Below are 13,979 nucleotides of genomic sequence, written 5' to 3'. Positions count from 1 at the left end.
CACACTTCTCTACATACATTCATGCTCACTGAGGCCTTCATCTTTGCCGTGAGTGGAGTGCGTTCCGAGGCACGCAGGGGCCTTCATGTGCACTCCGTTTGCGGCACACTGGGGCCTTCATCTTCACCACAAACGGCGTACTGGGGGCCTTCAGCTTCATTGCGACCGGCGTGCCGGAAGCCTTCATCTTCCCCACGAACGATGTGCTCCATTCGCGGCATTCTGGGGTCTCCTCTGCCATTTTCTATGCAGAATTTGGCAATTCTGCGCAGGGGGATATTCTGCGCAAATTCTGCACTCCACAGTAGCGCATAATTCCCAGGACTAGCTATGACCCAGGAAAACCAGGGTTCAAATCCCACTGTCACTCCTTGTGATCTTGGGTAAGTCACATTACCTTCCATTGCTTCAGGAGCAAAATTAGATTATAAGCCCTATGGAGATAGGGAAATACCTATAGTACCTAAATGTAATTTGCTTTGATGTACACTTTGAAGTGCTGAAAAGTGGAATATAAAAAAATCTAAATATGGAGGGTCAGGCACCTGATGAAATCTAAGCAGTAACCCCTCTTTATGATCTGAAGGACCCATTGGTCTGTTGTTATCCAGGACCAGGGTGAATAGAACCTGGTCACCCTGCCCCCTACCAGAGTGGCTGGCTGTGGCATGTTCTGACTCAAAAATGCTGCTGCAACTTTGGTGCTGCTTGTTGCTGTTGTTTTTATGGCCTGCAGTCGCACTGACAGCCCCTTGATAATGCCAGTGGAGCTTGCGGACAAGGTTGTTGGTAAAATGGCATGCGGTACTGTGAATATTGTCTGTAGGACTTTCTTTGAAAGTATGGGTTCTTGGATTAGGAGATAAAACATTTGTAGGAGGCATGTTGGTCAGAAAGTAGCGTTACATTTTACATTTATTAATATTAGTCACCTAACACAAACAAGGCCTAGGCAAAATATAAAATAAAACATCCATAAAAATATATGTTACACATAATTAAAACATATATAAACAGATCTGAAACATGCCTTAAGATTAAAAGAAAAAAAAAAAGCCTGAAGTAAGCAAAAATAGGGCTTCTTAAAAAGGAAGGTTTTGAGAAGACCCCAAAACATTCCTTCTGCAAGTGCACCTCAACATTCTGCTCCTTAATCTGTGCAACTGTTTCTTTGAGTTTGTCCCCAAACAGGTTGTCTCCCAAGTATGCACGTTGTCATGCACGTTTTCTCATATCGCACTCGCTCTAAGTCACGCTATCCGATGAGCGGCAAATGAGACCCCTGATGTATGAAGTGTTGTCTCAAATGCTTCATTCACAGAGCACAACATGTGTCTCAGGTCCTCCTCCCAATCTTGAAAAGGTTGTTCTGTTATGTGCGCCCCAGTTTCAGGCCGCACAGATGGCTTCAATTGTTGGAAGCATACATATAAGTATTGCAGCATGTAAAATTGGTGCTGTTCAGTATGGGAGATGAGCATGGAGCTCTGGAAGACCTTCCAACTGAAGTCATCCAAAATTTTATTATCTTTCCCAGGTAGAGCATTAGAGTGGAGCTTTGACTTCTTTGCTTTTTTCTTAATTAATTCCACCACTACCGAAGTGTGAGGTAAGTGGACGCTCCATACCCTTGGGACTTCTGCAAGCAGAATTTTAGATCTGGTTTCGAAGAAACTGGCAGATTTGAGTGTGAGGACTCCCAAAACTTGAGCAAAATTGAGTCTAAGATGGCATGAAATGGCAATGCTGTTGGTTCTGAGGGTATCTCCAAGATTTTTAAGATACCAAAATCCTCAAAACAGGGGTCTGGAATTTTTCAGACCTCTGCCTGTAAGGTATCACCCATTTTCTCCACAAATCTAGAGTTAGTGATATCCTCTGGGAAGATGAGGGTTCTGGTGGTTCCTACGGAGGGTACGATGGTAGACCCGTGGACAATGCCGAAGATGGAATAGGGGATCCCTCCAATCGCAGAGATTCTGGGGAAATGGGTTCTTGTCTTGGAGCAGGTGTGGCATGATGGCTCCAAGGAGAACAATGTACAGGACTGACCTCCCTAGTCAACCCTGGTGGACACTTTGTTACTGTTGCGTCTCGCTCCACAGGGTGAGAAGGAAATGAAGGAGGTTGCATATCTGGATGCAGAGACGCAAACAGACTAGTAATGATGGAGGTGATCTGTTGTATAGGCTGTGATGATCGAGACCCTGGAAATAGAGTCTGGCTGTATCCCTGGGAGGTCGTCGAAGCGAAGAAGATAATGGATGCTTGTGGCCCCTGGTTGGAATGGCCACTAAGGTGATGTCAGAAGCTGGGGGACAATGGATGGGAGAATAAAATGGGCTCCTTCCAGCAAACTTGTCACATGTGAGCAGCTCTTCTTGAAGAGGGGTTGACACTGCCTCCTGAGGGAATCCATGGAAAGATCTGATTAAACTTTCATTTCACTCTGAGAAGAGACCAAAGAACTCACTAAGAGTGCTCTGTGGGGAGACAGCCATGACTGTTCAGAGAAGGTATGTAGAATAGGCTCCACCTCCCCCTGGTGTTCTATGCAAAGTGGCCCTGCACCTTCTGATTTCTTTTTCTTCGATGAGTCATGAGGTTTTACGACATTGATCGTGGATACTTTTTGGAAACTTTGTGCGTCGCATGTGTCATGCTCTTCGGCTTGGGAGCCAGGATAGCAGGATGTTGCACCATATACTTCAGCTTGGTATGTGCGGGTCATACGTTCTGCAACGAAGATGGTAATGGGCCATGCATTGATTGCTTTGGAAGCGTGGTGAGCGTCAATTGCAAAGATGACTTCAACGGATGTGCATCGTGAGAGAACACTGCTTGTGAAGTCGACACTATGACGCATTGAGGAGCATCGGATTGGGTTATGTCGACGAGGGTTTCAATGCACCTTTGTGATGCGATGACTCGGGACATAGCATCAACGATGCAGTTGTTCTTCCATGCACCTCAGAGCCCAACGCAGAAGTCTCACCCGTGGTAGACAGGAGTAATGCTTCAGCATGTTCCAGGGTTTCCTTTGAAACTCCCATGGGCTGGTTTGATGGCTCCATAGACACAGCATGTCGTTGCTTTGGGTAGTGCTTTGATTTTGAGCCCAGTGACGAATGTGTAGAGCGTTGGGATAACGGGGCATAACTGTCCATTGCTGAGGAGACATATTCCTCCCGGAGACAGGCAATCTTTTGGGCCTGTTGGCATCTGGCACAATGGGACATGCAGCCGCAATCCCTGCAGTTGGTCTGGTCATGGTCTGGGCCCAAGCAGGTGAGGCAGTAATTATACCCATCTGTTGCTGACATTATGTGCATGCACTGGCAGTATTTAAATCCCAGCTGCCTCTTAGACATGTTTAGCACTGAAAAGTGCTATTGTGTGGATCGCTGATGCAAAAAAAAAAATCTCAGAAAAGTGATGAACGTGAGAAAGAGAGGCTCCTTCCATCCATGCAATGGCGCAGAAAAAAAAATAACTGAGGAGACTTGACTTCGGTCAATTGCATGGGAACTGCCGTGCATGAGCAGAGCAGCAAAGCTCTGCCACTTAGAGAGAGCTCTGCATTGTGCACTGTTGGATGATGTCGCCCAAGACAGCATGGCTAATTCAGCCTGCTTATCAACAGAAAAAAAATTATTTATTTATTTATTTATGATATTTTATATACCGACATCCGTTTGCACATTGTATCGGTTTACAAATAAATTGGAACTTTTAGGCAAAGCCTTTACATGCGCATAATAACCCTGAGTTATATGCAGCAACATGTATTTTATAAAGAATTCACATACTCCACTTCTGTGTACCTGCATTAACCAGTTCATCAACATCTCTACCAGTTCGCATAGACCTTTCAGCATTTCACTCTGAGCCCCTGTTACTTAGCCCAGATACCTCCCACCCAAAACTGCAGACAAAAGACAAGCGTAAGCTCACTTCCGTGACTTAATTAGCAGGTGTAAAAGTGTACAGACAAGATTGGAAATGTATGCATGTATACTGTTTACAAAACAGCTACTTGTGCATGTACTTGCAAACCCACACCCTTGGAACACCCCTAAACCATTCCATGTTTCCCTGTTAACATTTACAATGACACAGCAGGCATGTGTTGTATACTCACAAAGTGGGGAGTAGCTGGCTTGTTACGGCGGTTATTACCCCAAACCAAATAAGCCTGATACTTCACTTTCAATGCATATCCAGCATAGCTCTCTGCTTCAACGGTAGGGGAGAAGAAAAACTGATACTTCACGCATAGCTCTCTGCTTCAACGGCAGGGGAGAAGAAAAACTGATACTTCACGCATATCCAGCATAGCTCTCTGCTTCAACGGCAGGGGAGAAGAAAAACTGATACTTCACGCATATCCAGCATAGCTCTCTGCTTCAACGGCAGGGAGAAGAAAAAAGGATTCGCACTCACAAAGCGGGGAGTAGCTGGCTTGTTACGGCGGTTACTACCCCAAACCAAATAAGCCTGATACTTCACTTTCAATGCATATCCTGCTTCAACCGCAGGGGAGAAGAAAAACTGATACTTCACGCATATCCAGCATAGCTCTCTGCTTCAACGGCAGGGGAGAAGAAAAACTGATACTACACGCATATCCAGCATAGCTCCCTGCTTCAACGGCAGGGGAGAAGAAAAACAACCAATAAGGGCTGAATAACACAGTCTGGGTAAAACAAATAAACATGGGTGTAGCTTGCTTATTGCGGCGGTTACTACCCCTACTACCCCTAACTAATCAAGCTTGATATTTCACTTGGTTGCAGCTCCATCACTGCTCTCTACATTAATGGTGGGGGTGGAAGAGAAATAGAACCAAAGAGCTAAGAGAAACAGATAAGTATGAGAAAAAAATGTGAAGCTTGCTGGGCAGACTGGATGGGCCGTTTGGTCTTCTTCTGCCGTCATTTCTATGTTTCTATGTTTCTATATACATGTTGTTTCCAAAATAACATATATGCATATACCCACTATTTACACATGTATGCCAATTTTTTGTGTGGCAGCCTTTTGAAAATTAGCCCTTTAGTGTATAATTACCCACCTGGTTCATATCAGAAATAAGACACAAATCTAATATTTGACTTTTTAAGATAAACTTGAAGTAGTTTATACCTGTCCAGGGCTGTTAGTCTCACCTGCTTCTCTCTGCTTTCCCTGGGGTCTAGCACAAAGCTTGGTAAATTCTTTTTCTCTGAAGATTATCTCTGATTCTGTGTTTACTTCTTATCATAAAACCATCTTATGAGTTAATGTTTTCTTCTAATGATGTTACAGATTCTCCTGTTGCTTTATTCTTATGTTTACTGACTCTGTAACAGATCTTGGTAGACTAGTGCTTTCCACAAGAAGTTCATTATCTCATTTTCAGGCCGATGCAATACCATGTGCTAGCTGCAGCACACGGTTTAACCCGTGATTGGACACATGTTTTGGACACGCGTCCATATCCCCCGATGCAAAACAGGGGATTGCGCGTCCAAAATGCTCATCCTATCGTGTGTGTAGGTAATAGCTTTCAACACATGCACATGCATGTTGATGAGCCTATTATTGATTTCCCCTCCATGCAAAAAAAAAAAATGTGCACAGGAGGTGCACATTTTTACTCTTAAAAATTAACACCAGCTCTGGAGCTGGCGTTAAGTCTTGAGGAGCCCAAAAAGTGTACATAAAAGCAGAAAATACTGCTTTTCTGTACTTCCTCTGACTTAATATTCTGGTGATATTAAGTCAGAGGAACTAAAAAATTAGAAATGTTTCAAAAAAAAAAAAAAAAAAGTTACAGCTGTCAGCTTAAGAAAACGGATGCTCTAAAATTGAGCGTCGGTTTTCCTGATCGGCTGACAGCCACCTCTCCTGGGCGCCCATTGCCGAGGAGGCGCTAGAGGTGCTCAATTTCCCCTAGTACCTCCTTTTTACTGAGGCAGCCAATTTAAATTTAGCATTGTGGCCCCCAGAGAGGTGGATCGGCGCACGTTAAGAGAGCAGGCAGTCAATCATGAGCACCCCTTTAACACATGCCGATATTGCATTGGCCCGTTTGTTAATTAGGCAAGCTTCTTCCATATTCTACTCTATTAGTCCTTCTGCCTAGTAAGCTTTTGTCCGTGATCAGCTCAGTCCATTCTCTTTGGGTAGGATATCTGCCTAAATCTGTGCAGGTCTACGTATTCATGATCAAGCTACCAGGAAGAAGATGGGGCATGAGGTCCAACACAGAGTGTACACAGCTGTACTAGCTCATAAAAAAATGTCAAACTCTTATTTTGTATCAGAGGAAATTTCACAGATTTTCTGAGGAAAGTTTTATATACTGGCATTTCTAACATTTGTCTATTTTTTACTTTTTTCTTCTCTACAAAAAAATTCCACCTGCAGGACTTGGTAAGTTTTCTTCATAGTTAGATAAATATATTTCCTCATAGAATTGTATTTTTTTTTCTACTGTCTGGCATCTGATCACTGTTTCTTTGTTTTAATTCAGACTGGCGGATGGGATGTGCTAGATATGCAGGTAACTGAATCAAAAACATAGCTAATTATAAAAAATGATTAAAGCTGCCAATGCGATGCTGATTTTTCTTTTAATTATTCTCACTGTAATTTCACAATATAGATACCCCCAGTCAGTATTAGGGATCATTTTCTCTGCTGTGATAGAATAAAATGTGTGCCTTTTTCTTGATCATGCACTGCAATGTCAGAGAGTGATTCCTTTGGTAAGGGAGAGAAAAGGGACAGAATTATTTCTCTACTGTGATAGAGAAGAGTGATGAGTGTTTCCCGATCGTACACTGACCCTTTTGAAATGTGCAACATATGGGCCGATTCAGTAAAGTCCGTGGGAGAGTGGACGAATGCCCGCTTTCCCGGCGCGCGCATAGGCCACTCGCCTGTGCGCGCGATTCTTTATTTAAATTAGGTGGTGCGGTAGAAACGGGCATCCCTAGCACCTCCTTTTGACCCAGAGTGGCAGCTGTCAGCGGGTTTGACAGCCGACGCTCAATTTTGCCGGCGTCGGTTCTCGAGCCCGCTGACAGCCACGGGCTCGGAAACTGGACACCGGCAAAATTGAGCGTCTGGTTTTCGGCCCGACAGCCGCCGGCCCATTTTAAATTTTTTTTTTTTTTTTTACTTTTTGTACTCTTCGGGACCTCCGACTTAATCGCCATGATATTAAGTCGGAGGGTGCACAGAGAAGCACTTTCCCGGTGCCAGCAGAAACTAGCGCCTACCCAAAGGTAGGCGCTAATTTCTTAAAGTAAAATGTGCGGCTTGGCTGCACATTTTACTTTCTGAATCACGCGGGAATACCTAATAGGGCCATCAACATGCATTTGCATGTTGAGGGTGCTATTAGGTGCCGCGGGTTGGACGCGCGTTTTCCGCCCCTTACTGAATAAGGGGTAAGGGAAAACGCGCTTCCAAGGCTATGTATCGGCCTGATACATAGTAGTGGGAAAAGATAAGAAAGTATGTCATTATCAGGGAAAGTGTATTCAGCGCATTCATTGCAGCCATGTATTGTAATGAAAAACATAAGAATTGCCATTTTGGACCGAAGGTCCATCAAGCCCAGTATTCTGTTTCCAAAAGTGGTCAATCCAGGTCACAAGTACCTGGCAGGACCCAAACAATACGTAGATTCCATGCTGCTAATGACAAAGGGAAGGGGTTGGGGGTTCTAAAATTAAAAACTTTCTATGGGAACTTCTGCCGCCACCAGGGTCATCGGGGAGAAGTGGTACAGGGGTTCTCTGGAAACCCACAAGGTCTTAGCTACACTTGGGGAAAGTGACTCGAGGCTGATCAGCCCCTTTAAGGCATTTTGGTCTCACTGCCTGGCACCACTATCATACTTAATTGGTAGGGGCAGCTAATCCACAGTATTTTTCCCACCATGGGAAATATTGTGGAGTTTACTTGCTGTGGTACTTAGTAAACCCCATGATATTTTCCCTTCTGAGAAAAATACCACAACTTAAAAAATGAGTTCTTTAAATTGTAAACCCTCTGGGGTCAGTAACATATCTACAGTCCCTGAATGTAATTCAGTTTGAAGTGGCTGAAATGTGAAATACAAAGCAAATAAATAAATAAATGATGATCAGGTAACTAAACACCCTTCAGCTCATCCCACAGGCCTCCTTAGGCGCGCGCACACACACACACACACACACACACGGGAACCAGATTGCTGACACTCTTACATGATATCACGCGGCTGGGTATATAAGCCCCAGCCGTGCATCCTAGCCTTGCCGCAGCAACAAGTCTACTGCCTTGGAATGTGTGTGCGTCCTTGTCTCCTCCTACTTCATCCAGATCTTCCTGCCTTGCTCCTACCCTTTCCTTGGACTGGCCTTTCGGATTTGACTATTACCTGGACCTGGACTACTCTTCTGCCTGCCACCTGCCATTGACCACTGCCTGGACCTGGGCTACGTTTGCTTGCTTCCTGCCCCTATTTCACAATCTGGCGCCCTCCATGTAATGGTGGCGCCAGATAGAGTAACCAAAATGCCTTAAAGGGGCCGATCAGCCTCTAGTCACATGTTCCACTTCTCCCAGACAAACCTGGAGGCAGCATAGAAAGTTTTTTTAATTTTAGAACCCCCCAAGCACAGGACCTGCTCCCTGGTGTTTCTCTGATTGCTGCCTGCCCAGACCTCAACTCAGCTTTGGACTCTTTCCTACTCTTTGCCCTGTGGGACCATCGCCTAACCCTGCTAGTCCCTGGAACCTAAAGGCTCAACCTGTGGATAAAGGGGTTGGAAAAGGTGAAATTCCTGCTCAGCCCCATTCCAGGGCACGTTTGTTAACTGTCGTGTGGGCCTAGTGGGTTCGCTCGTTAGGCTTCGCCAACCACACTACAGCACAAGGGTCTACTTCCCTTACAGGTTCATGCTATTTTTCCCACGTGTGCAATGTAACCCCAATAAAGGGGTATTGTACTATTGTACAAATAGGTGCTTTCAAAAATATCCAAGGAGATTCATGATACCCATTGTCCTGAGCACATTCTTTTTCAATATTAACCCCATGTTTTTCTTCTGGATTATTGTGCATGAAACAACACTGTTCAGATGCACTGCTGCTTGATAACCAAACAAAAGGCGTAAGATAAATATGAATAAATAAAAATAACAATGGGAAGTGGAAAACCGAGTCCCTTCCTCATCTCTCTTGGAGCAGAAAGTACACCCAAGTGTAATTTTTGGCCTTTTTCCTAACTATATAAATTTTGATAATGTTGAATTTCATACTTTCAAGAAAGAGTCTGGAATCTTGATTGGCCACATGTCCAGAAGAAATGCCACCCTGAGAAAGATATTCATTTCTACAGCCAGTATCCTACCAATCCATGAAATAGCATATGGAATCCAAACAACAAGATCTTGCTGGAAGGGGCTGGAAAATCAGGGAATGTAGGTTATTCAGATTACAAGGAATACATACTCCCAGATACTTTATGGTTTGGGAAGCCCATTTGAATGTCAGTGTTATTGGAGCCGGGAAGTAAATTCACTAATCAGAGTCTCCCTATCATTCTCATTCAGAAATGGTGGGATGTGAACCAATTGATTGCAGTGAGTTGAAGATCCGATAGCTAATAGGATTACTGGTATCTTAAAGCTTGTCAGTGAGTGATAGCCAATAGCAGAGTTCCTTCCTCCATAGAACAAGGTAGTAACTAAGAAACCAGTAAATGAGGGTTAAAAGCAGGTGTATGAGAAGCCAAAGAGAGCAATCTGCTCATGTTTGTCATTAATGTGTTTCCTCCCTTCAGTGGATGTGACGCTGGATCCTGAAACAGCTCATCCTACGCTCAGAGTGTCTGAGGATCAGAAAGTTGTTACTTGTGGAGACACAGAACAGAAAGTGACCAACATCCCCCAAAGATTTGATTCTCATGCCTGTGTCCTGGGGTGTGAGGGCTTCACCTCTGGGAGATATTACTGGGAGGTGGAGGTAGGGGATGCGACTGCATGGATGTTGGGAGTATGCAAAGCATCTGTGAGGAGGAAAGGAAAGCAGGACCCATCACCTGAGGAGGGATACTGGATAATATGGCTGTATAATGGTGAATATAGGGCTCTCACCTCCCCCATGACTCTGCTTCCCTTGAGGGTGAGACCCCAGGCAGTGGGAATTCTTCTGGACTACAGGGCAAGAAAAGTCTCATTTTACAATGCAGATAATAAATCTCATCTTTTCACCTTCACCCACGCCTTCACTGAGACACTCCAACAATTCTTTGGTCTATATAAAGGAACTCTGAGAATATGCCCAGTGCCAGCCTCGAAATGAGAGCCAGACTCAGGATTATCATCTCCATTCTCTGGGAGATTGTGAGAGGTGAAAGGACTTTTCTGATTTCTGTTAAATAGGTTAAAAGAAATCACTAACAGAGCATTAAAGCTTGAGGATTTCCTTCTTTTATAGAACTAAAGGTTATTTCTTTGTATATCAGTGGATTAACATAGCAAATACATAATTTTGTGTTTCAAAAAAAGATAAAATAATTTTATGAAAATAATAGAAGTTTTGTGTTTTTGAGGTATTCTAGTGACTGAGTAAGCTGAAGACTGCTACGGTAATTGCTAGGTTCACCATCCAGCCGAGCTCCTGAAACAGGGAAATCACCTTGTGAGTCACCAGGCGGCTCTCTTCCGGTGACTTGGCTCGAATCAGCCAGTCGTCCAATTATGGGTGTATTGGGATTCTATTCTTTCTCAATTCTGCCGCAGCTACTGCCATTACCTTGGAAAAAGTTCTGGGAGCGGTAGCCAGACCAAAGTGCAGTGCCTGAAACTGAAAGTGGCACCTGTGAATGTGAGGAATAGTCTCAGAGACTTAGTGAGAGTGCCAGAGATGGGATTCTGATTGCTCTTCTCAAAGCTACCAGAGCCCTATGTGACTCGTTCATGAACAAATTAGCTCACTTTTTTGCACATACCATTCTATAGTTTCACATTCACTGTTGTATAGATTTATCTTTAATATTTTCATAGAATCACAGATGAGGCTGGAAAGATAATCAAGAGGTCACCAAGTCCAAGCCCTTCCTCCAGGTAGACTCTACTGCAGTGAGAGACTTCAACTAGGGACCACAGAATGAAAATCCATCCAGAATCTGATATTCTTGGCTATTTGGTATTACCATTGTAGTCTCGTAAATGAGATTCTTTCCCTTACAGGCTCTATGTAGGCTGCCTCTGAAGCATCACTCCCAGGCTGGCCTGCATAGCAGAAGCTGGGTCTGAAAAGTGAACCCAAGTTTTCTGTATGACAGCATGCAGCACTGCTATTGAGGCACTGTTTCAGCCTTGTCTAACCAACTTTTTAAAAATATCCATGATTCCATTGTCTCCCATGGAAACTTGGCACAATGTTTGATTGTCCTCGTGTATCATTATGCTGATCTCACAAACACATTCTGCCTTCACTTCTATTCTAAACAGCTAGTTAACTTTTTTCCAGCTTCAGATATGAAAGCTGAGTTCTTGATTACCAAAACATTTATTGTAATGATGAACAATACAACATCTCTCCAGGCAATAAACTGTCCCAGGCTGCACTGGTTCAAAGTGACCAATCAGCAGGGGTAAAACTTACTGAGTAATGGAATGCAGGATAGGCACTGTCCAATCAGGAATTTCAAAACATTCAAACAGAAGCTAATAATAACCAATCAGGTTAGACTGCAGAAAAACCTCAGTGGGACTGTTGAGGCCTAGTCACAGGAGCCGTGTGGCGTGAGTGCACAGAATGGCCAGAGTGAGGAGTGACGGAGTTCTACAGAAGTGTTGGTGGTGGTGCGTGGAGTCGTTTGTGATTCCCCAGAACTACATTTTTTTTCTTTATTTTCATTCTTTTTTTCTTATTGTTCTTATTTTCAATTCTTTTTAATGTTCTCTGTTTTACTCAATATGACTTAGAATTTGTGGATGTGGGGGCAAGGGTTTGATGTGACAGGGGAATAGGGGGGAGGTTATGGGAAAGGAAGCAGTGGGGGGGAGAAGCTGGTGGGTGATGGTGGAGATTTTACTCAAATAGGCATGCTTTTCCACTGTATGGTGGATCGGTGTGTGTGAGTTGGTGGATTGGTTCGGCACACTGATTCGAGGGGGGGTCACAAAATGGAGCAATGTTGCGATCATCACTAGGTGTGGACTGTGCTCTCAAAACCTTATGCACATTACATTACCCACCCAGTGTTTATTGCAAGACAGGAGGTAAGATGTAGCTATGGTACTACACAGTTGGTGCATCATCTGCTGACTGGTCGGTTGCTTTCTCACTCACTTGGGCTACAAATCCATCAGGGGGAGGGGGATATCTCTTCACTGTTGAGCTGGGTGCTCTTGTTGGTAAGGGAACTTTTGATTGATGGATTGTATGGTCACCACAGACGTTGCATGGGTCATCATCCTCTCTCTCTTTGCACATTATATTGGGCAGGGGAACAGATGCAGTTTTCTTTGGGAGTTTCTGTGTTTGGGAGAAGGTGTTTGGCAGGGGGTTTGGGAGTCACTGAAGAGCTGCAATATGATTCTGGAGATTGGTGGTTTGCAGCTGGACATGTAGGGGGTGGGGGATATTATGAAAGGGTGGTAGTGAGGGAGTGGGAAAACAACTGGTTAGAAGTGACACAGCTTCGGCACCAAGATAGCTCCTGCCAAAGGGGTAGGTTGCTTCATTGGCATTGAGAGTGGGGATGGGGGATGGGGAGGAAGAAGTTTGTAGTTTTAAGGTTTTAAATGAGAGGGGGTATTTCTCTTCCTGTCTTCGTCTTGGGAAGGGTATATATAGAAACATAGAAATGGCCCATCCAGTCTGCCCAGAAAGCTTTCACACTTATTTTTTTCTCATACTTATCTGTTACTCTTGGCCCTTATTAGTAACTTTTTGGTTCTATTTAACTTCCACTCCCGCCACTGATGTATAGAGCAGTGCTGGAGCTGCATCTAAGTGAAGTATTTAGCTTAATTGGTTAGGGGTAATAATTGCCGCAATAAGCAAGCTACTCCCACGCTTATTTGTTTACCCAGCCTGTGCAATTCAGTCCTTGTTGGTTGTTGTCTGAATATAAATCCTTTCTTTATCCCCCCCTGCCGTTGAAGCAGAGAGCTATGCTGGATATGCATTGAAAGTGAAGTATCAGGCTTATTTGGTTTGGGGTAGTAACTGCTGCAACAAGCAAGCTACTCTTCCGCTTTTTTGTGAATGTAAATCCTTTTTTCCACATTTCCTCTTGTCGTTGAAGCATAGTGCAATGTTGGAGTCACATTAACCGTGTGTATATTTATTGAATAAGGGTATTAATCTCCAGGTAGTAGCCATCAGTCCCGCAAGCCACCCCTATGCCTCTTCTCTTCATTCACATCCTCAAGACTTTATGGATCCATAGTGTTTATCCCACCCCCCTTTGAAATCCTTCACAGTTTTGGTCTTCACCACTTCCTCCAGAAGGGCATTCCAGGCATCCACCACCCTTTCCGTGAAGAAATACTTCCTGACATTGGTTCTGAGTCTTCCTCCCTTGAGCTTCAAATCGTATGCGATTTGTAATGGGGGGGGGGGGGTTTCAAGTTGGGGTTTGTTTATGGGATCTTGAGGTGGTGGCTTAAAACTAAAAATAGCAGAAACAGGATTGTTTATCATTTCAAGCACTGGTATAGCAGTGATGTGGTTGCCAAGTATACATGTTTGGGACAATGGAGATATTTTCTTTTTTTTTTTGAGAATGACTGATTTTATGGAAATTTTATGTCATGGAATGTCAGAGGTATCATTTCTCCAATTAAACAAAAACTTATTATTCAATTTCTTAAGACATGGGCTGTACAGGTTGCACTGCTACACGAGACCCACCTGATTGACAAGGAATATGAAAAGCTGAAAAGAGAGTGGGTGGGTCAGGTATACTAAGCCTCATACAA

General features: G+C 43.9%; 1 protein-coding gene across 2 annotated transcripts in view; it reads left to right on the top strand.

Moving 5' to 3' along the window:
• The window catches only part of LOC115084669 (zinc finger protein RFP-like), a 64,502-nt gene extending 53,370 nt beyond the window's left edge, over positions 1-11,132 (top strand). Inside the window, exons 6-8 of one of the 2 annotated variants that reach the window (XM_029589848.1) lie at positions 6,412-6,417; positions 6,518-6,547; positions 9,824-11,132. In XM_029589848.1, the coding sequence (XP_029445708.1) occupies positions 6,412-6,417; positions 6,518-6,547; positions 9,824-10,344 (557 nt within the window). In that variant the 3' untranslated portion in view covers positions 10,345-11,132. The remainder of the gene's footprint in view (positions 1-6,411; positions 6,418-6,517; positions 6,548-9,823) is intronic. The other variant, XM_029589849.1, reaches the window with a different exon arrangement.
• The last annotated feature ends 2,847 nt before the right edge of the window (positions 11,133-13,979 follow it).

This window comes from Rhinatrema bivittatum, chromosome 2 (genome assembly GCF_901001135.1).
Source record: "Rhinatrema bivittatum chromosome 2, aRhiBiv1.1, whole genome shotgun sequence".
Lineage (NCBI taxonomy): Eukaryota > Metazoa > Chordata > Amphibia > Gymnophiona > Rhinatrematidae > Rhinatrema > Rhinatrema bivittatum.
Note: the sequence above shows the minus strand (reverse complement) of the source record. Positions and strands in the feature narration are given on the sequence as shown.